The sequence below is a fragment of the Oncorhynchus kisutch genome, linkage group LG11 (assembly GCF_002021735.2).
Source record: "Oncorhynchus kisutch isolate 150728-3 linkage group LG11, Okis_V2, whole genome shotgun sequence".
Taxonomy (NCBI): domain Eukaryota; kingdom Metazoa; phylum Chordata; class Actinopteri; order Salmoniformes; family Salmonidae; genus Oncorhynchus; species Oncorhynchus kisutch.
This window is the reverse complement of record NC_034184.2, coordinates 83,444,988-83,467,371: the sequence shown is the minus strand read 5'-3', so window position 1 is coordinate 83,467,371 and position 22,384 is coordinate 83,444,988. Positions and strand designations below refer to the sequence as shown.

At 45.1% G+C, this 22,384-nt stretch overlaps 1 protein-coding gene across 2 annotated transcripts; it reads right to left on the bottom strand.

Annotated features, from left to right (window-relative positions):
- Positions 1-1,769: 1,769 nt before the first annotated feature.
- On the bottom strand, positions 1,770-21,094 carry LOC109875891 (polypyrimidine tract-binding protein 2-like). Of its 2 annotated transcripts, none has more exons than XM_031836417.1 (13): positions 20,980-21,094; positions 20,162-20,189; positions 15,081-15,147; positions 13,934-14,136; positions 11,248-11,544; positions 9,915-10,025; positions 9,541-9,742; positions 9,067-9,182; positions 6,282-6,315; positions 5,650-5,742; positions 5,153-5,369; positions 4,494-4,571; positions 1,770-3,842 (listed from the first exon to the last, which is right to left on the bottom strand). In XM_031836417.1, exons 1-13 carry the CDS (start codon positions 20,985-20,987, stop codon positions 3,713-3,715), a joined length of 1,584 nt encoding a protein of 527 aa, XP_031692277.1. In that variant the 5' UTR covers positions 20,988-21,094; the 3' UTR covers positions 1,770-3,712. The 2 variants fall into 2 exon arrangements, with proteins under 2 accessions (XP_031692277.1, XP_031692278.1); XM_031836418.1 differs by lacking the exon at positions 20,980-21,094 and adding an exon at positions 20,360-20,377.
- Between the last annotated feature and the right edge of the window lie 1,290 nt (positions 21,095-22,384).

Here is a 22,384-nt window from a genome sequence, read left to right as displayed (position 1 = left end):
CATGCTTCAGTGTTGCTTGCCTCAAAGTGAGCATAAAATACATTTAGCTTGACTGGTAGGTTTGCGTCACTGGGCAACTCACGGCTGGGTTTCCCTTTGTAGTCCGTAATAGTTTAAGCCCTGCCACAAACGAAGTGGTAGAAATTATGTAAAACGGATTTAAGTTTGCCTGTATTAAAGTCCCCGGCCACTAGGAGCGCTGCTCCTGGATGAGAATTGTCTTGTTTTCTTATAGCCTTATACAGCTCATTGAGTGCGATCTAAGTGCAAGCATTGGTTTGTGGTGGTAAAAAGACGGCTATGAACAATATAATTCCGAACTCTCTTGGTAGATCGTGTGGTCTACAGCTTATCATGAGGTACTCTACCTCAGGCGAGCAATACCCTTGAGATTTCTTTAATATTAGACATCGCGCACCAGCTGTTGACAAATAGACAAACACCCCTTACCAGACTCTTACCAGACGTAGCTTTTCTGTCCAGCCGATGCACGGAAAATCCCGCCAGCTACATTATCCGTGTGTCGTTCAGTCACGACTCGGTGAAACATAAGATGTTACAGTTATTTATGTAGTGTTGGTAGGATAGTCTTGAATGTATATTATGCATTTTGTTTTCCAATGACTGCACATTGGTCAATAGAATGGATTGTAGTGGAAGTTTACTCACTGGCCTATGAATTCTCAGCAGGCAATCCAACCTCCGCTCCATGTGTCCCATCTTTTCTATATGCCAATAATTCCATTCTTACTGAAGCAGCTCTCACTCACATGGCTCACTCAGATATCTTAATTCTTGTTAGCCAACGTACATGATCAGGTCCTTCTCACAGGCATCTCAGCTATGAAGTAGGCTCCAAGTGAAGACAGACACATCGGGACACAAATGCTGGGTCCATCTTATCGAATTCCAAGGCGCATATTGAAGATGCTAGAAGATCTGTCCACAGGGTGAGTAGGCCTAACGAACAGCAATCCACTATCCCCCATAGTACAACAAGTTGACCTATTCCATTGGTCAACTTGTCATTAAATAAATATTCCAAACATCTGGGACAATTGTATACATTTAAGATCAATTGCAACCGACAACAAAAACAAAAATTAAGCAATGAGGCTGATGCAACAGATCAGAAGGTTTAGCTTAAAATGTTGATCAACTACTAGGCTATTTCTTCACATTATGAACGCAGCGATGCGCACACGGCAGAAGGCTATATATGCGCGAATGTTCCAAAATGCCATCAATTAGTGGGAAAATAAGTGACCACAAACGTGATTATTATAAAAGGTGTTATTTTATGGTAAAATTATCTTCCCCAAACTTGAAACTCACGTGCCGCCTGTGTGTGCCAGTTAGGCTCTACTCCTGTTGTAAAGCAAATTAATGTGCTTCATTTTAAGAAGTTACTCGGCCACTTTAGTTGATACAAACAAACCTTATCTAAACATGCATGTACCGGTCTCAGAACAGGGCCATGGGAAAAGCAATACGACGCACTTAAATAGCGAATGGGGAGGACGCTTTTCCCGTGGTTCATTATCATGCCAGCCAAGTAGGCTATACCCCTGTTGTAAAGGTAATCAATGTGCTTATCTAGTCTATTACCGTTCTGTATTAATGTCATGTTCTATGTGGACCCCGGGAAGAGTAGATGCTCTTTAGTAACAGCTAAAGATCTGAATAAGAGATCTGAATAAAATGCAATCAAAATATATAAGCGCGAGTGGAGAGAAAAGATGAGCAGGTCGCAGAGAGAGAGACAGAAGTGAATAGAACTACAGAAGTTTATTGAACATGCTACACAGGAAAAGCAGAACACACACAGGATAGAAGAGAAACATCTAAAAACACGCCCGACCAAATCTCCCGACTTTTTGTTAGAAAATTATTTTAATTGTGCCGCTTCCAAACTATATCTGAATCTTAACATTTCCAGAGATGTAAAAAAATGTAACCAATATAGAAAACACACGACTTTTCTCTCTTGAAAACACACTTTTATCCAGCAAGTTGAGGTTGTGGGATTCTTAAAACCATAATGGGTATTATGTGTAGTAGGTCTGCTTAAAATAACTGTATAAGGAATTAATGTCGTTGATAATGAATCGTGTCGTGTACCTTACCGCAATTTTTTTTTCTCTCCTCCCAGATATACAAAATATAATCAGAGGGGGTTCATTAAAATGTTGATTCTTTTTCCTTTGTGATACAACTGTAAATTAAAGACTAAAAAAAAGGCACAGACTTTGGTCCCAACCAGGGGTTGTCCCTCTAAACAGCAACACGTTGACTTCACAACAGGTTCTACTTCGCTAACCTCTTCCAACACATGCAAAAGCAGATTTTTTTTTATTTTTTTCCGGTAACACTTCGTTTGAACTGTATGTCTCAAAAACAGTCATAACATTTGCTTCGTCATGTGTATGACATCATCGTGACCGTTAAAGTGCAGTTCAAATTAGTAAAAGTATTACGTAATGTTTTATTCCAAGAACAGGCAGTAGAAGCATAGAAAACCTCTCACCTCCTACCCCATGTACATGAATGTGATGAAAAAACCTATAAAGAACAGAAACATTAAGACTATTTTAGTAAATGTGTAAACTAAAAAAAATAAAAATAAGGACAAATAACTAGGGTTAATAAATCAGTATTGTTGGTTGTTCCTCTACAAGAAACATGGTCTAAAATGAGCTAAAATGTCAAATAAAGAGACTGATTCAACTTCAATCTCATATTGTTCCCCCACTCCACAACAACCACAGTGAATTTAACGGGGAAAAGGGGGGGGGGGGACTTCACAAATTGAACAGCAACTGAAAAAGGCAAAACATGGATGGCAGAAACATACAAACTACAACAGTGACACGGGAGAAGAGACAAATCATGTTAAATTTCACATCAAAATTAAATGTGCCTCAAAATCATCAGACAGGGATTCATGTCAATATTTGGGATGTAAAAAGAGTTGATAGTCTGGTAAAGGCACATATCTTGTAGAACTAAATCATCAGTCAAAAAAAAAAGAGGCGCCCATGTCCAATCATCCACCCTTCATAATGAGAAGGTAGAAAAGGCAAATAGTTTGCTGATCATACAAATGGGTCAGGGATTAACACAGGGGTCAGGGGGGTATGGGACTAACACAGGGGTCAGGAGGGTATGGGACTAACACAGGGGTCGGGTATTAACACAGGGGTCAGGAGGGTATGGGACTAACACAGGGGTCAGGAGGTATGGGACTAACACAGGGGTCAGGAGGTATGGGACTAACACAGGGGTCAGGGGGGTGTGGGATTAACACAGGGGTCCGGGGGGTGTGGGATTAACACAGGGGTCAGGATCAGAGGCTATGGGACTAACACAGGGGTCAGGATCAGAGGCTATGGGACTAACACAGGGGTCAGGATCAGAGGCTATGGGACTAACACGGGGGTCAGAGGGTATGGGACTAACACAGGGGTCAGAATCAGGTTAAGGGGTTAAAATGTCCTCAAAACATAGAAGTACAACATTTTCTCCCCCCCGGTTTGGGTTTCTGGTTCTCTGAAGGAATGACTGATAACACTTAGAAAGAAACAATAAGGTCCAAACGTGGTCCCCAGAATCTGGAACGAGTCAACAGGGTTTAACAAATGGCCAGCCAAAAATCTGCTAGGGAAAACAGAAAGCGATGGATGTTGTGGAGGATCGATCAGTATGCATAAGTTTAGATGGTGGATTTGGAGAAGGAGACTCTCAGGTGATGGTTGTCACCCATGTTGTAGTTGTGGAGGTCGATCAGACCCTGGATGGCCTCCTCCACCGTTGACATCTGGAGCAGCGCCATTTTGTGATCCCTGGGAACAGAAGAACACATTGAAATACATCTTGTTTACATCCTCATCTCATATGTATATGTATATACTGTATTCTATATCATCTACTGCATCCTTATGTAATACATGTATCACTAGCCACTTTAACTATGCCACTTTGTTTACATACTCATCTCATATGTATATACTGCACTCAATACCATCTACTGTATCTTGCCTATGCCGCTCTGTACCATCACTCATTCATATATCTTTATGTACATATTCTTTATCCCCTTACACTGTGTATAAGACAGTAGTTTTGGAATTGTTAGGTTAGATTACTTGTTGGTTATTACTTCATTGTCGGAACTAGAAGCACAAGCATTTCGCTACACTCGCATTAACATCTGCTAACCATGTGTATGTGACAAATAAAATTTGATTTGAAGATTTGGATCTGTCCAAACTGTTCCATCAGAATGTAGTGTGTATATTCTGCTCCGCTCTCAACCACAACCTACAGAATGGACAGGAACACAACCTCACAGCAAGTCTCACATACTCCCTGGAGCTAGCCACAGAGCTAAGGAGTGTTCGAAAAAAAAATCTATGCTCAAGTTCATTCACAACCAATTGAAGAACAACTGTAGCTCAGTTCTGTTATTATAAAAACAGCGAAGAGAGACGTACTGAAAGAACTTGAATGCGTTCACGGTCCCCCCGGCGTTGGAGAACAGCAGTCGGAGGTCTTCCTCGGAAACGTCCGTTCTGTGGAAACACGTGAACTTAGCATTCTAGCCACAACCCGGGCACAGATCACGACCCGGGCACAGATCACGACCCGGGCACAGATCATAGCTTTTCTTTTTCTTCAAGTCATTTTAGAACAAATTATTTTACAATGACGGCCTGAACCCCAGGGCCAAACCCGGACGACGCTGGGGCCAATTGTGCGCCGCCCTATGGGACTCCCAGTCACGACCGGTTGTGCTACAGCCTGGAATCAAACCAGGGTCTGTAGTGACGCCTCTAGCACCGAGATGCAGCGCCTTATAGACCGCTGCGCCACTCGGGAAGCCCTAAGACTTCACTGATCTAAGAACAGTTTTGTATTAACTCATAATGGTTATTGTTAGGATTTGAACATGGTAAGCAGATCCTGTCTGTTGGTGTTTTCCCCTAGACATAAAGCTCCCTTAACTTTTCTTCCAGGTATAGATGTTGCCTCAGATTACCTTCCCCGGGGTCAGATTACCCTCCCCAAATCCTAGTGAGAAAGAACAAAACTGTCCTTTAAAAAAATCTGTGTCTAGGGGAATGCACCAACAGATACAGAATGGGAGACTTACGGGATGTTGGAGAGGTGAAGAGTAGTGGTGGGAGGGAAAATATTCTGGAAGTTCTTGGAACCAGGCTTCTTGAAGCGGTGCAGGGGCGAGTTAGTGAAGTCTTTGGTGAGGCCCTGGTCATCCAGTCCATCCCTGGGCAGCTGCACCGAGGTGTGCTTAGACAGAGCCACCCTGATTGGTTTCCCATGCATCTTCTGCCCATTCAGGTGACTCATAGCTGGAAGCATTTCATTTGTACCGAGTGAGTTTTTATACAGCAGTCACATTTAGGAGAGAATCTACTTCAAAAAGACTGGAACAACCAATCAACTAGACTAAATAAATCTGGGGAAATCTGTCAATAAACATGAGACAATAGAGGAGGGTCATGTTACCTTACCTAGCCGGGGCCTTACCTAGCCGGGGCCTTACCTAGCCGGGGCCTTACCTAGCCGGGGCCTTACCTAGCCGGGGCCTTACCTAGCCGGGGCCTTACCTAGCCGGGGCCGGGGTCTTACCTAGCTGGGCTTGGTTGGCATCAGCCATCTGTATCAGAGCACTGTCTTTCTTATTGTAGAGGATCTTCACCCTCTGGGCATCACCATACACCCCTAGGTTAAAGTCATGAGCAGACGAGAGGAGGGCGAGGAAGAGGAGGAAGAGGAGACAGTGAGGAAACACTTTAGCACTTGAGATAGAGGGAAAGTTTAGGCAAGGCAGAGACAGAGTAAGAGGCTAGATAGAGAGAGAGAGAGAGACTGAATGTAGGCTAGAGATCATTCATCGGAATTAACATTTGAAGAGAGTTGAGCAAGAGGTGTGTGTGTGTATATATTAAGGACAGATTGAGACACCCCATAAACAGATACGTTAATGACATGTCTGGCTAATTAAACTACTGTACAGGCTATGCCAAATCAATGTACCATGCATTTTAACAGAAATCTATGGATGGGATCAATTTCGATAGCCAAAGAGAGAGACAGAACCAAACCAAATGATAACCGAGGAGCAACAACAACAAAACTAAAAAGTCAAAAACAATTACTGCAATATGGAAATGAACAAAAATAAAATAAGAAAGTGAATGTCTCTTTGGAACAGAAATAAGCAACAACAGAAGAGCAACAGAGAGCTAACAACAACATACCGAAGAGAGTAAACAGACTTTGGGGCGTAACCATCTTTAGAAGAGGAGAAGAGAGCAAGCAGCAGAAGACAGGAAGACAGGTAGAAGAGTCGGAGCGGAGGTAGAGAGAGCGGAGGTGGACAGATCATCCAGGAGGGTGGTTTCCCGTAGAATGGTGAAGGTGGTCATGGAGTATGGTTCAAGGCAGTTAAATTTGGGGATAAAGGTTGGTCCGAGGGAACAGGTTTTGTTCAAGCACCAAGCATGAGCATGGGGGGGTGGGTGGAGGAGAGAGAGCGCGAGAGGGATGAAGGTTAGGTAGATGGGGAGGGAGGGAGTGAGGGATGAAGAGTAGGTAGTTGGGGAGGGAGAGAGAGGGATGAAGAGTAGGTAGTTGGGGAGGGAGAGAGAGGGATGAAGAGTCAGTAGGTAGGTAGGGGGAGAGAGGGAGGGAAGGTAGGTGGAGAGAGAGAGGGGGAGAGAGAGATATGAAGGGTAATTAGGTGGGGAGGGAGAGAGGGAAGGAAAATGTAAATGTAAAAAAACAAAGTGAGGGAGGGAGACAAATTAAAATACAGGTCAGTACACAGGAAATGATGCAGGAGTTTGGTCAGACTGACTGGTTCATGTACTTTATCACAACTAAATAAGCAAATCGACTGGGCCAAATGTATATCATCCCATTGACAAACACGGATAAGGTACAGTCAATGTCAAAATCATAAACATACGAGTTATAGCCTAGCAATGAACAAACAAAAAGGCATGCGATAGGCTAACGCATGAAGTCCAGGATCAATCGGTACATAGTAAAAAAAAGGGGGTGAAATGAAGATAACTGGTAGAAAAGGGCATGCAGTCAAATCTCTGTTTAGTGTCATCGACATGCAAGAAACAGATATGAAACCACCTGGAAGCACTATGGCAACCATAGATCATGTTTGACCCCCACAGACATACATGTCAACAGGGTGTGGGGCCCAAATAAAAATATAAGTATTAAGTATGTGAAATACAGGGTCCTCTCCATGGAGACAGAGAGGTGAAGTCAGGATAGGAGAGAGTGCAGAGAGGAGAGAGACAGTTACATTTCAGCTCAAAGGAGAAAGAGAGAATAGGAGAGTGTTAACCAGCTTCAGCTCAACATGGCAGAGAGGAGGAGGAGAGATTAGAGTGTTAACATGGCAGAGAGGAGGAGAGATTAGAGTGTTAACATGGCAGAGAGGAGGAGGGATTAGAGTGTTAACATGGCAGAGAGGAGGAGGGATTAGAGTGTTAACATGGCAGAGAGGAGGAGGGATTAGAGTGTTAACATGGCAGAGAGGAGGAGGGATTAGAGTGTTAACATGGCAGAGAGGAGGAGTGATTAGAGTGTTAACATGGCAGAGAGGAGGAGAGATTAGAGTGTTAACATGGCAGAGGAGGAGGGATTAGAGTGTTAACATGGCAGAGAGGAGGAGGGATTAGAGTGTTAACATGGCAGAGAGGAGGAGGGATTAGAGTGTTAACATGGCAGAGAGGAGGAGTGATTAGAGTGTTAACATGGCAGAGGAGGAGGGATTAGAGTGTTAACATGGCAGAGAGGAGGAGAGATTAGAGTGTTAACATGGCAGAGAGGAGGAGAGATTAGTGTTAACATGGCAGAGGAGGAGGGATTAGAGTGTTAACATGGCAGAGAGGAGGAGGGATTAGAGTGTTAACATGGCAGAGGAGGAGGGATTAGAGTGTTAACATGGCAGAGAGGAGGAGTGATTAGAGTGTTAACATGGCAGAGAGGAGGAGAGATTAGAGTGTTAACATGGCAGAGAGGAGGAGGGATTAGAGTGTTAACATGGCAGAGAGGAGGAGGGATTAGAGTGTTAACATGGCAGAGAGGAGGAGGGATTAGAGTGTTAACATGGCAGAGAGGAGGAGTGATTAGAGTGTTAACATGGCAGAGAGGAGGAGTGATTAGAGTGTTAACATGGCAGAGGAGGAGGGATTAGAGTGTTAACATGGCAGAGAGGAGGAGAGATTAGAGTGTTAACATGGCAGAGAGGAGGAGAGATTAGTGTTAACATGGCAGAGGAGGAGGGATTAGAGTGTTAACATGGCAGAGGAGGAGAACGAGAGACTCAGTCTGCACTGGCAGGCTTCGACATTTATATGGAGAGATGGAGAGGAGAGCGAGGGATGGAGAGGAGAGCGAGAGATGGAGAGGAGAGCGAGATGGAGAGGAGAGCGAGATGGAGAGGAGAGCGAGATGGAGAGGAGAGCGAGATGGAGAGGAGAGCGAGATGGAGAGGAGAGCGAGATGGAGAGGAGAGCGAGATGGAGAGGAGAGCGAGATGGAGAGGAGAGAGAGATGGAGAGGAGAGAGAGATGGAGAGAGAGAGATGGAGAGAGAGAGATGGAGAGGAGAGAGAGATGGAGAGAGAGAGATGGAGAGGAGAGAGAGATGGAGAGAGAGAGATGGAGAGGAGAGAGAGATGGAGAGGAGAGAGAGATGGAGAGGAGAGAGAGATGGAGAGGAGAGAGAGAAGAGAGAGATGGAGAGGAGAGAGAGATGGAGAGGAGAGAGAGATGGAGAGGAGAGAGAGAAGAGAGATGGAGAGGAGAGAGAGGAGAGAGATGGAGAGGAGAGAGAGGAGAGAGATGGAGAGGAGAGAGAGGAGAGAGATGGAGAGGAGAGAGAGGAGAGAGATGGAGAGGAGAGAGAGAGAGAGATGGAGAGGAGAGAGAGATGGAGAGGAGAGAGACAAAGTGGAGATAGTGTTGGTTTGTGATAAGAGTTCCGTCTGGAGGGGGTAGAAAGATCATTACTGACCTCTTCGTTAAGATTGGAGGCCAGGAGCACGCCACTGGCGCCAGAGTGACCGGACAGAGCTACCCTCCCTGCAGCAGCAGCCGCCGCCGCGGCAGCATTCAGCGGGCTCAGGCCACCTGGAGAGGTCAGAGGGGTCAGGATTTAGACCCAACAGGATCAATTTCAGCTCACCCTGGGCTAGTGAGGGCAGAGATTTCCCTTTAGGACCAACACAATGGTGGAAAATAAGCAAAGTCCACCCACCCAGAGCCCTGGGCGATGTGAAACGAATGTTTCCCCGGCAGTCAGGCATCTACCTGGGATCTTACCGAGCAGAGAGGGGGGGTTGTCTACCTGGGATCTTACCGAGCAGAGGGGGGGGGGGGGTCTACCTGAGATCTTACCGAGCAGAGGGGCTCCTTACCAAGCAGGTGAGGGGGGGGGGGGGTCTACCTGGGATCTTACCAAGCAGAGGGGGGCTACCTGAGATCTTACCGAGCAGAGAGTTGGAGTCCTTGCCTTGGAAGGCAGCAGCCATGCTGGGATCCATGGCAGGCTGTCCGTCCCCTGCAGGGAGCTCTGGCCGGGTGTAGTCACGGCTCTTGTCGTTGTTGTACTTCACGTTCAGGTTGACCAGCTTGGAGTAGTCGATGCGGAGCGTACAGCATGAGTTGTAGATGTTCTGACCATCCAGGGCCTGAGGAACAATGGAAGGATTCCAGGTGGGGTTATTTGATAAGTGTACCGGAAATACCGGAAATCAAAACAGCAACTATACAAATTTACTTTATTTGCACACAAACGTGTAATGAAATTATAAAATTCCATACATAACAAATTGATAATGAACAATGAAAAGTCCCACTCACTATTTTGGCTTGCTGGGCGGTGGGTGGGTCGTTGAACTGCAGCAGAGCCTGGAACTGGTTGTTCTTGGTGAATGTGATGATCTTCATGACTGTTCCGAACTTTGAGAAGATCTGACCCCCCCCCAAAAAAACAGCAGCAATACAAAAATATTGAGAAGACAACCTCTACGAAATAGCTGATGTATAACTATCAGATGTAATATGAAACTACAGTGATGAGATAAAAGGGCAGAAGAGATAGTCAAGTTGTCATGTCAAAAGTACAGTGAAATGCCTTTCATGCAAACTCAAAATCAAACCAATAATCAATAACAATGTGAATTGGCAAGGCACTGTCTCTGCCTGGCCGGTTCCCCCTCGCTCTCCACTGGGATTCTCTGCCTCTAACCCTATTACAGGGGCCGAGTCACTGGCTTACTGGTGCTCTTCCATGCCGTCCCTATGAGGGGTGTGTCACTTGAGTGGGTTGAGTCTTCCTGTCTGGTTTTGCGCGCCCCCTCCCCTCATGGTTGGAGTCTAATGATTTTCCAGGTCTTCCTACCACACCTCCTGATATAGAGGTCCTGGATGGCAGGGAGCCGGGCCCCAGTGATGTACTGGGCCGTCCACACCACCCTCTGTGGAACCATGCGATGGAGGGCGGTGCCATACCAGGCAGTGATACAGCCAATCAAAATGCTCTCAACGGCTCCGAGGAATTTGAGGGGCCCGTTTCATCTGTCTCAACGCCGCTGCGTCTTTGTTTAAGTCTCTAGTGATTTGGACACCGAGGACCACGAAGCTCTCGACCTGCAGGCCTGTCGATGTGTATGGGGGGGGCGTTTCGAGTCTTGTTGGTAGCAAATCTGCGATCGGAGGTCATCCATCTTATTGTCGAGTGACTATCTTGGCCAGCGGGTTGGAGGGGGGGGGCAGAGGTGGCCGGTTTTTACCTTTGCCTTAATCTCACCAGAATCCTCCACCCCTTTCGCCTCTGAAGCCGGCGTTTCCACTTGGGTAGCCCGAAAATTAGGTCAGAATTACAGAGAGTCCAGGGAAGATGAGTAGAAGTTGAAGACTGAATTAGAGTAAGTAACTGCCGGTCTGATGTTCAAAAGTTATTGTCGGTTGTAAGAATTAATTAATAGTGAATGAAAAGAAAGCAAAAAGAAACTAAAAATCACAAATAGCAACGTTTGGTCGGAGCAAAACGGCTGCCATCTAGTACAGCGCCATTGATTCGGATCACGTCTACAAAATGGAGGATAAAAAAAATATTGTATATTACATTCATAAATCTGCCCTCTGTCAAATCTATGAGAAAAACTAAGAATACATAGTGAATGTAGGTTACCTGCTGCAGCACATCCAGAGTGACCGGGTAGAACATGTTGTCGATGATTATTCTGAGCACAGGGCTGGACGCAGCGGTTAGATCTACAATGGAGCCAGACGCAGGAGTACCTCCTCCTTGGACCGCTGACACCGCCTGCAGGACCGCCTGGGCACGCTGGTTTCCACTATCTGTTTTGAGTTCTTTGTGGTTGGAATACTGAATGAATACGGGGACGTTCCGAACATGCGGTGTCACAGTAGAGTAGTAGTTGATCATGGTTATCGCTGCTTCCTCTGTGCCCAGCTCCAAGAAAGCCTGAAGACCAATAGATAGGAACAGCATTAAGACTTCTGTTAGGTGAAATACCCAACGGCATCCTGGGAAGCCTTAGGATACGGTTCAATGAAACTGTACCGTGTCAGTATCCAAGGTTCAAACATTTTCCCCTGGTGGCACAAGCCCACAATTTGTTCACACCCCTCAACAAAAACACTTAGCATATTTTTTTTTATCATTTATTTTTATTTTTTTAATGTTCAATAAAATGAATTTGCCTACATCTTTATGTGCACCAACATCATATTCTAATTTATTTTAGAGAATTCTCCACCTGAATAACTAAAACACATTAGCTAGATGCCTAACTGTAAATATAATACCCACTGCTAGTAGCCAGGTATTGAGCTAACAATTCTGTCCATGTCTGAAAGAACTTTGCCGTTGTCGTCTACCACTCAATGAAGGCCTATGAAAAATCGCAAAGACCAAATGCGCAGTTCGCTCGCTCCGTATCTCAAAGTCATATCATATATCTTGGTTGTAAGATAGTTGCTATTGAGCTCAAAATTGAGAGCAGAGAGAAAAAGGGGCGAGGGGGGGGGGTATTCATACCTACAGAAAACGAATAATAATAATAACTTTCTTCAACTGTGACAACAGGAGAGCTGTGTTTCAGGCAATTTTGTTATACAATCCAAAAACGCTTTTCTTTTTCCGAGAGCACCCCCCCCCCCCCAGGAAATAAGAGTGGTTCGCGCGACTGCGTCAGTAGGAAACAGGTACCGGGGGGGGTCCAGGTAGACACTCATCACAGGAATCATGTGGATAATGTACTTTACGGTTTGACCAGAACATGGTTTTAACCTCCTAAAAGTTTTTTTTACTTGCTAAGCCCAAGTCAAAGGGCCGCAAAATGTGATTCAAATGGTAGCAGTCATGGAACTCTGGTATCATAAAATACTTTATAGACAGGGAGTGGGACATAAACGAAGAAAACATAGCGATTAATAAAACAAAATTGTGAACACGACATTCATGTCAGACAAACAAACACAGCCAATGTTTGTTTTTTTATCCTTGTGACAAGGAATACCAATGGATTAAAACACAGGTCAAACAAGAAAGGAGGAAGGGCCAACCGACCACAGCCTACTCTTGAAAGATAGACACTCAATCTTTAGCAAGCCCCATGACAGAGAACACAATCTAAATTGGCCGCTGTATTATTCTGGGCCAAAGATCGTCTATTAAATTGACAGGACAGTCGACTGACCGATCGCTCTAACAATGGAAAAAGATGTCCTCAAAGATGGAAGGCAGGGGAGATCAGGTGGGACCCTTCTAGCCAATGAGAGGGCAGATACGCATGTGAACTACAGGCCATAGTATCTTTGTTACTGTGCCATATTAGTGTCCGTGACAGCTGGGGCAGCGCCATTGAGGCCATCTCCTCTTTCAAGCAGGGGTTGGAACCGGTTCAAGGAAGAGAACAGAAAAATTAATTTGTCAAGGAACAGAATCAGAACCAGGAACGAAAGTGATCTACACTGTTACGGAAGAGAACCTTTATTTTAAAAGCATGGGAACCAGTTAATAACAACATAGTGCCTATGCAAAGCCCTTACTCTGTCACTCAGATACATGTTCCAGCGTCTGCCTGCCAATTGAAAATCTTTGCCAGTGTTTGTGCCTGTGTAGGCTACCTGCCCTTCTGAAACATATGCTACTGTAGCCTACTGACATTACTCGATTCAGAAATTAGGGAGAGATTTTTTTATTAAAGAAGACATGAGCGGCACAGCTGTCTATGGCACTGCATCTCAGTGCTAGAGGTGTCACAAGACACCCAGGTTCAAATCCAGGCTGTATCACAACTGGCCATGATCAGGTGCCCTATAGGGCGGCGCACAATTGGTCCAGCGCCGTCCGGGTTTGGCCGTCATTGTAAATAAGAATTTGTTCTTAACCGACTTGCGTAGTTAAATAAAGGTAACATTTAAATAGGATTTATTAACTAAAAAAATAGATGTTTTTATTTTAATTCTGGTGCCACTCTGCATACAAACTTGTTAGTCCAACGTTAACTTTCAGAAGTTAAGACAGTATAACTGTGTGGACCTAATACATAACAAGATGCCCAGCGTTTCAAGCCAAGCCTCCTCTTCCTCTTCAACCCTCCCTCACCCCACTCGCAAAATGCCACATGTCCACTTATATCAGTGCATTTGTAACAACCTAACCATTACGTAACTTCTATTAGATCGAGTATAACTCACGTAGCAAATTAGCAATTACATTTTTTATTAACCAAATTCGACACTCATTAACCTACACACAAAAATTATTCACATTGTGAGCTTATTTTTCGTAAAGATTTTGGGCAGAGTAAAACATTGCTGATCGCCTGTTCGATCGGCACACTCACCTGGTTTTTCCCCTTAAGCGTCAGGATATTTGTGACCTTCCCGAAAGGTAACCCCAGGGCAATGACCTCCGATTCTGAAGTTTCATTGGGCAGTTTTCTGATGTGCAGCACACGAGAGGGAGGAGCCTCCATCCGGTCTTCCACTCTCAGCTTTTTACTGTCGCTCCCATTGGATTTACTGTCGCTCCCATTGGCTGTGACATCTAGATAGAAGACACAGCTTTTATTGTCCCAATCCTGCTCTGCTCTAAAGCCACCCCCCCAGAAAGCACAAAACACCCACTTACTTGAGAGGAGCACGGAATGAACACCACGAGACTCCATCCTCTTACGATGGACGAACACGTCATACCTGAACTTCAGTATTAGTGTTGCTCAAACATTTAAAGTATAATACTATATTTAGCATCTGAATGCAATATACACTGAGTGTACAAAACATTAGGAACCCCCCCACCCCCTCTTTTGTCCGAAGAACAGCCTCAATTCATCAGGGCATGGACTCTACAAGGTGTCAAAAGCGTTTTACAGAGATGCTGGCCCATGTTGATCTAAATGCTTCCCACAGTTTTGTCAACCTGGCTGAATGTCCTTTCAACCCAACCCAATCAACCCATGTCAATCCAGTCAACCCGTGTCAGGCTTCATTCTCTTCAGCCCCGGCGGCAGGCAGCTTAGTGGTTAGAGCGTTGGGCCAGTAACCGAAAGGTTGCTGGATCGAATCCCTGAGCTGACAAGGTAAATATCTGTCGTTCTGCCCCTGAACAAGGAAGTCAACCCACCGCTCCTCGGTAATCCGTCATTGCAAATAAGAATGTGCTCTTAACTGACTTGCCCGGTAAAAATGTTGTTTTTTAAAAGGAAAAATAAATAAATACCATACTATAGTTTCTCTAAGACATTACAGCTGTGTTCTGAAGAGATACAACCTATTGCACCGCAACTCTATTTCAGTCACATGCTAGCGTGTTCCCACCTACACATACTGAAACACCCGCCGCGAGGAAGACATTGACCAATACAGCCGTTCTACTTCAAACATTCATTAATCCTTTGACTTATTTGAATGCCGTTGGAACACGGTCAAATTACTTATGCAAATATCCCTTCAGAGAGGGCTGGCAACAAAAAAAATCCAAAAACTTACCACCGATACTGCTCATGTCAGATCCACTGTTGTAGACACTGGTTGACATCAGCTCATCTGATCCTCTCTGGAGAAAGAAAACAAAGAGAGAGGGAGAGAAAGAAATTGAGAGCAAGCAGAGCCCCTGAAAGACAACAATGAAATACAGATCTCTCTCTGGACAGGTAGAGAATACAGAGGGGGGGGGGGGGGAACATAAAACACCAGAAAGAGTTGCCTCATTTTATTTTTTCTAGTGTCAGTCAGTCTAATCTCATGGAGTCTCAAGATGTCAGGCATGTCATTTCATCTGGGAAATCCCCAAAGGCTCTGAGCCGCCGGGCCGCAGCAAGCGCCTGTTTGCTGGGCCTCAGCAAGCGCCTGTCCGCTGGGCCGCAGTTGGTGGTTGACGTGTTCAGAGTTCCGCTAAAACTACGCTATGACAACTACGCTATGACAACTACGCTATGACAACTACGCTATGCCTGGAGCCATTAGAGACAGACCAGAGCTTTTTTCTCTTTTTGTCTGAATATTTCTTTATCTCTAACAAAAATGTATAGACACAATAACTCTGAAGGACCAGAGTTCACAAATACATTTTAGTAAGTTGTCCAACTTAAAAACGTGACAACTAGGCCAAGGCTAATTCACACCAGGGCAGGGAATGTAACTGAAACGAATGTTTCTCAAAGCAAACTTTATTTTGTACGTGAAACATTGATGAAATAAACAGAGGCAAAGAGTATTTCCGTTAAGAGGAAGTCACTTTTGTTTTGCACCAGATGGAACAAGGGTTATTGGACGTAAATCAAGTTGGAAGGGTACAGGATCACGAAGCATTTATAAGAGAACAAGTTTCTCCCTAAACAGATGCGACTTACGTTGTTCCTATTTAGTATCTAATATCATGAAAGCTAGAAATTAGGACCTTTTTTTTGTGGGCCCCGATACAACATACTCTCTCAACAGTAGTAAGTTACATTTAGGATTCTGTACTCATACCAGTAGGCCTATGCCCAGATCCTGACTTGAAAGCACAACTTTTTTTAAACAATTGTCGTCAATGGGAGAGAGGTAAATTTGAGTTGTGTGTCAGTGTTAGGTATCTGCCCATAAAGTACTCTAGGGGTTCAACAAACTGCATGGAGGCAAAATTTGACCAGCGTGAGATACATTAGGCTACATCAGATTAATGTCAAATCAAATCAAATTTATTTGTCACATACACATGGTTAGCAGATGTTAATGCGAGTGTAGCGAAATGCTTGTGCTTCTAGTTCCGACAATGCAGTAATAACGAACAAGTGATCTAACTAACAATTCCAAAAAAAACTACTGTCTTATACACAGTGTAAGGGGATAAAGAATATGTACATAAAGATATATGAATGAGTGATGGTACAGAGCAGCATAGGCAAGATACAGTAGATGATATCGAGTACAGTATATACATATGAGATGAGTATGTAAACCAAGTGGCATAGTTAAAGTGGCTAGTGATACATGTATTACATAAGGATGCAGTCGATGATATAGAGTACAGTATCTACGTATGCATATGAGATGAATAATGTAGGGTAAGTAACATTATATAAGGTAGCATTGTTTAAAGTGGCTAGTGATATATTTACATCATTTCCCATGATTAAAGTGGCTGGAGTAGAGTCAGTGGCATTGACAGTGTGTTGGCAGTAGCCACTCAATGTTAGTGGTGGCTGTTTAACAGTCTGATGGCCTTGAGATAGAAGCTGTTTTTCAGTCTCTCGGTCCCAGCTTTGATGCACCTGTACTGACCTCGCCTTCTGGATGACAGCGGGGTGAACAGGCAGTGGCTCGGGTGGTTGATGTCCTTGATGATCTTTATGGCCTTCCTGTAGCATCGGGTGGTGTAGGTGTCCTGGAGGGCAGGTAGTTTGCCCCCGGTGATGCGTTGTGCAGACCTCACTACCCTCTGGAGAGCGGTGCAGTTGCCATACCAGGCGGTGATACAGCCCGCCAGGATGCTCTCGATTGTGCAGCTGTAGAAGTTTGTGAGTGCTTTTGGTGACAAGCCGAATTTCTTCAGCCTCCTGAGGTTGAAGAGGCGCTGCTGCGCCTTCCTCACGATGCTGTCTGTGTGAGTGGACCAATTCAGTTTGTCTGTGATGTGTATGCCGAGGAACTTAAAACTTGCTACCCTCTCCACTACTGTTCCATCGATGTGGATGGGGGGGGGGGGGGTGTTCCCTCTGCTGTTTCCTGAAGTCCACAATCATCTCCTTAGTTTTGTTGACGTTGAGTGTGAGGTTATTTTCCTGACACCACACTCCGAGGGCCCTCACCTCCTCCCTGTAGGCCGTCTCGTCGTTGTTGGTAATCAAGCCTACCACTGTTGTGTCGTCCGCAAACTTGATGATTGAGTTGGAGGCGTGCGTGGCCACGCAGTCGTGGGTGAACAGGGAGTACAGGAGAGGGCTCAGAACGCACCCTTGTGGGGCCCCAGTGTTGAGGATCAGCGGGGAGGAGATGTTGTTGCCTACCCTCACCACCTGGGGGCGGCCCGTCAGGAAGTCCAGTACCCAGTTGCACAGGGCGGGGTCGAGACCCAGGGTCTCGAGCTTGATGACGAGCTTGGAGGGTACTATGGTGTTGAATGCCGAGCTGTAGTCGATGAACAGCATTCTCACATAGGTATTCCTCTTGTCCAGATGGGTTAGGGCAGTGTGCAGTGTGGTTGAGATTGCATCGTCTGTGGACCTATTTGGGCGGTAAGCAAATTGGAGTGGGTCAAGGGTGTCAGGTAGGGTGGAGGTGATATGGTCCTTGACTAGTCTCTCAAAGCACTTCATGATGACGGATGTGAGTGCTACGGGGCGGTAGTCGTTTAGCTCAGTTACCTTAGCTTTCTTGGGAACAGGAACAATGGTGGCCCTCTTGAAGCATGTGGGAACAGCAGACTGGTATAGGGATTGGTTGAATATGTCCGTAAACACACCGGCCAGCTGGTCTGCGCATGCTCTGAGGGCGCGGCTGGGGATGCCGTCTGGGCCTGCAGCCTTGCGAGGGTTAACACGTTTAAATGTCTTACTCACTTCGGCTGCAGTGAAGGAGAGACCGCATGTTTTCGTTGCAGGCCGTGTCAGTGGCACTGTATTGTCCTCAAAGCGGGCAAAAAAGTTGTTTAGTCTGCCTGGGAGCAAGACATCCTGGTCCGTGACTGGGCTGGGTTTCTTCCTGTAGTCCGTGATTGACTGTAGACCCTGCCACATGCCTCTTGTGTCTGAGCCGTTGAATTGAGATTCTACTTTGTCTCTGTACTGGCGCTTAGCTTGTTTGATAGCGGAGTTTGCGGAGGGAATAGCTGCGCTGTTTGTATTCAGTCATGTTACCAGACACCTTGCCCTGATTAAAAGCAGTGGTTCGCGCCTTCAGTTCCACACGAATGCTGCCATCAATCCACGGTTTCTGGTTGGGGAATGTTTTAATCGTTGCTATGGGAACGACATCTTCAACGCACGTTCTAATGAACTCGCACACCGAATCAGCGTATTCGTCAATGTTGTTGGCTGACGCAATACGAAACATCTCCCAGTCCACGTGATGGAAGCAGTCTTGGAGTGTGGAGTCAGCTTGGTCGGACCAGCGTTGGACAGACCTCAGCGTGGGAGCTTCTTGTTTTAGTTTCTGTCTGTAGGCAGGGATCAACAAAATGGAGTCGTGGTCAGCTTTTCCGAAAGGGGGGCAGGGCAGGGCCTTATTTGCGTCGCGGAAGTTAGAGTAACAATGATCCAGGGTCTTTCCACCCCTGGTTGCGCAATCGATATGCTGATAAAATTTAGGGAGTCTTGTTTTCAGATTAGCCTTGTTAAAATCCCCAGCTACAATGAATGCAGCCTCCGGATAAATCGTTTCCAGTTTGCAGAGAGTTAAATAAAGTTCGTTCAGAGCCATCGATGTGTCTGCTTGGGGGGGATATATACGGCTGTGATTATAATCGAAGAGAATTCTCTTGGTAGATAATGCGGTCTACATTTGATTGTGAGGAATTCTAAATCAGGTGAACAGAAGGATTTGAGTTCCTGTATGTTTCTTTCATCACACCATGTCACGTTGGCCATAAGGCATACGCCCCCGCCCCTCTTCTTACCAGAAAGATGTTCGTTTCTGTCCGCGCGATGCGTGGAGAAACACGCTGGCTGCACCGCTTCGGATTGCGTCTCTCCAGTGAGCCACGTTTCCGTGAAACAGAGAACGTTACAGTCTCTGATGTCCCTCTGGAATGCTACCCTTGCTCGGATTTCATCAACCTTGTTGTCAAGAGACTGGACATTGGCAAGAAGAATGCTAGGGAGTGGTGCACGATGTGCCCGTCTCCGGAGTCTGACCAGAAGACCGCTTCGTTTCCCTCTTTTTCTGAGTCGTTTTTTTGGGTCGCTGCATGGGAACCATCCCGTGGCGCTGGTTGTAAGGCAGAACACAGGATCCGCATCGCGAAAAACATATTCTTGGTCGTACTGGTGGTGAGTTGACGCTGATCTTATATTCAGTAGTTCTTCTCGGCTGTATGTGATGAAACCGAAGATGACCTGGGGTACTAGTGTAAGAAATAACACGTAAAAAACCAAAAAACTGCATAGTTTCCTAGGAACGCGAAGCGAGGCGGCCATCTCTGTCGGCGCCGGAAGACTGGTACATTGTTCAGTATGTTTGTTTGCTGTAGAGAAGTGTGTCAGTAGCAACAACTCAACTGGGTAAGAAAAAATGTGTTTGTATTGCCATAGCAATGAAAGGGAATTTCAAGATATGGTTTCCATTTATCTAACTAGCTATAACCTTTGCCATAAATATATATATATTTTTTTTTACCTTTATTTAACTAGACAAGTTCTTATTTACATTGACAGTCTACCAGGGAACAGTGTGTAACAGTATAGCTTCCGTCCCTCTCCTCACCCCAACCTAGGCTCGAACCAGGGACCCAGCCATTTCACATCGGGCACACCTGGTTCAGGGGCAGAACGACATATTTGTACCTTGTCCGCTCCGGGATTCGAGCCAGCAACCTTTCGGTCTAAACACTAGGCTACTTGCCATATAGAGGGCATTGGACTGAAGCTTACCTTCACACCAACTGCAACATCTCCCATACTGAAAAAGAGAGGGAACAGAATGATTAGCTACCTCGTTAAGCCAAATCTTCCCACAATTATAGCAGCATGCTGCTTTACTCATCTGGAGTTCAACTAGCTAGTAGCTAAGGAAGTTAGCTAGCAGGCTAACGTTAGTGCCGTGGATACACGCAAAACAAAGAAACCCACCAATGACAAACGTTTCTCTCTTTCTCTCCACACCAGCTAGTTAACTCCTAGTTACAACATAGCTAGTCACCTACACACGTTGACTACCTATAAAATGGGTAACCTGTATGGCAATGCACATTAGCCAGTGATTTTGTAGTTTAATGATGTTGATAGTTTTTCTTTAGTGCATAGCGTACGCTAGCTACATTTCCGATCAACAAAGGATAAAATGAATGATCACCGGACAAGTGACGACACACCCTGTCATGCTCGAATGGTCCTCATCTCTTAAGACTAGCCAGAGCTAGCCGCTTGAGCTAGCTAGTTAACTAACGTTAGCTGAACGTGATTGCCCAGTCAATTTATTAGCTAGTTTATTAACCGTTACATAAACAAAATATAATTTTAGTTCTCTAACTAAAGCTAACTAGCCATCGTCGTCTGGCAGTTCACATGTCCATCCAGGAGTTAGCTAGCGTTAGCTAGCCAAGCTAACGTAACGTTAGCTAGCTACCTTTAGCTTAAATACATAAAAACCAAGCTAGGGTGAGGTAAGCAAGCTACTCGAATTGAAACAACTAAATCTTGCCGAAGATGATTAATCGTTCATGAAAAACACATAGATGGCCAATACATACCCGTCCATTGCTAGAATATCGTTATAAACGACAACAGTTGTTTTTTTTGCACTTCTCTTGCCAACAGCACATACAACAAAATGGAGGGACTTGAGAGCTTGGCGGAAATAGTCGAACCCGGCGGAAATAGTCGAACAAAAAAACGTGTTTCGTTTTACACGCAGCAGCATATATTTTTCTCTGTAAAACCAATTTTAACATTTTAAGACACAATGGTACGCTATTTTGTATTTCATAAAGGCATTAAAATTGATGCATTGTCATTAATTAGTCTACATCATTTGCTGTGGATATTGAGTTGTTGGGTTTTATTTTTTAGGCTGTAGGTCTGTTTGTTTATCCTTTTAATGTGACTCTAGGTTGTGCTACTTGTGCCTATATCAAACACGGGCTTGGCTATATTACACACATACACTGAACACAAATATAAGCCCAACATGTAAAGTGTTGGTTTCTCTCACATCTTGTGCATACATTTGTTTACATCCGTATTAGTGAGCATTTCTCTTTTGCCAAGATAATCCATCCACCAGACAGGTGTGGCATATCAAGAAGCTGATGAAACAGCATGTTCATTACACAGGTGCACCTTGTACTGGGGACAATAAAAGGCCACTCTAAAATGTGAAGTTTTGTCACACAACACAATGCCACAGATATCTCACGTTTTGAGGGAGCATGTGATTGGCATGCTGACTGCGGGAATGTCCATCAGAGCTGTTGCTAGATAATCTAATGTTCATTTCTCTACCATAAGCCGCCTCCAACTTCGTTTAGAGAATTTGGCAGTATGTCAAACTGGCCTCACAAACGCAGACCACATGTATGGCGTTGTATGTATGTCAATGTTGTGAACAGAGTGCCACGTGGTGGTGGGGTTATGGTATGAGCAGGCATAAGCCATGGACAACGAACACAATTGCATTTTATCGATGGCAATTTGAATGCACAAAAATACTGTGACGAGTTCGTGAGGCCCATTGTCGTTCCATTCATCCGCCGCCATCACCTCATGTTTCAGCATGATAATGCATGGCCACATGTCACAAGGATCTGTACAAAATTCCTGGAAGCTGAAAATGTCCCAGTTCTTCCATGGCCTGCATACTCACCAGTCATGTCACCCATTGAGCATGTTTGGGATGCTCTGGACCCATGTGTACGACAGCGTGTTCCAGTCCACGCTAATATCCAGCAACTGAGCACAGCAATTGAAGAGGAGTGGGGACAACATTCCACAGGCCACAATCGACAGCCTGATCAACTCTTTGAGAAGGAGATGTCGTGCTACATGAGACCAATATTGGTCACACCAGATACCGACGGGTTTTCTGATCCACATCCCTACTTTTTTTTAAGGTATCTGTGACCAACAGATGCATCTCTGTATTCCCAGTCATGTGAA

What these genes read in the sequence shown, in the direction of transcription:
- LOC109875891 (XM_031836417.1), bottom strand. An exon ending in ATGTTGCAGTTGGTGTGAAG is followed by an intron (nt 15,148 to 20,161) that starts GTAAGCTTCAGT and finishes TTCTTTCTCCAG; the next exon opens with AGAGGATCAGATGAGCTGAT. An exon ending in CCGCCCAGCAAGCCAAAATA is followed by an intron (nt 9,743 to 9,914) that starts GTGAGTGGGACT and finishes ATTGTTCCTCAG; the next exon opens with GCCCTGGATGGTCAGAACAT.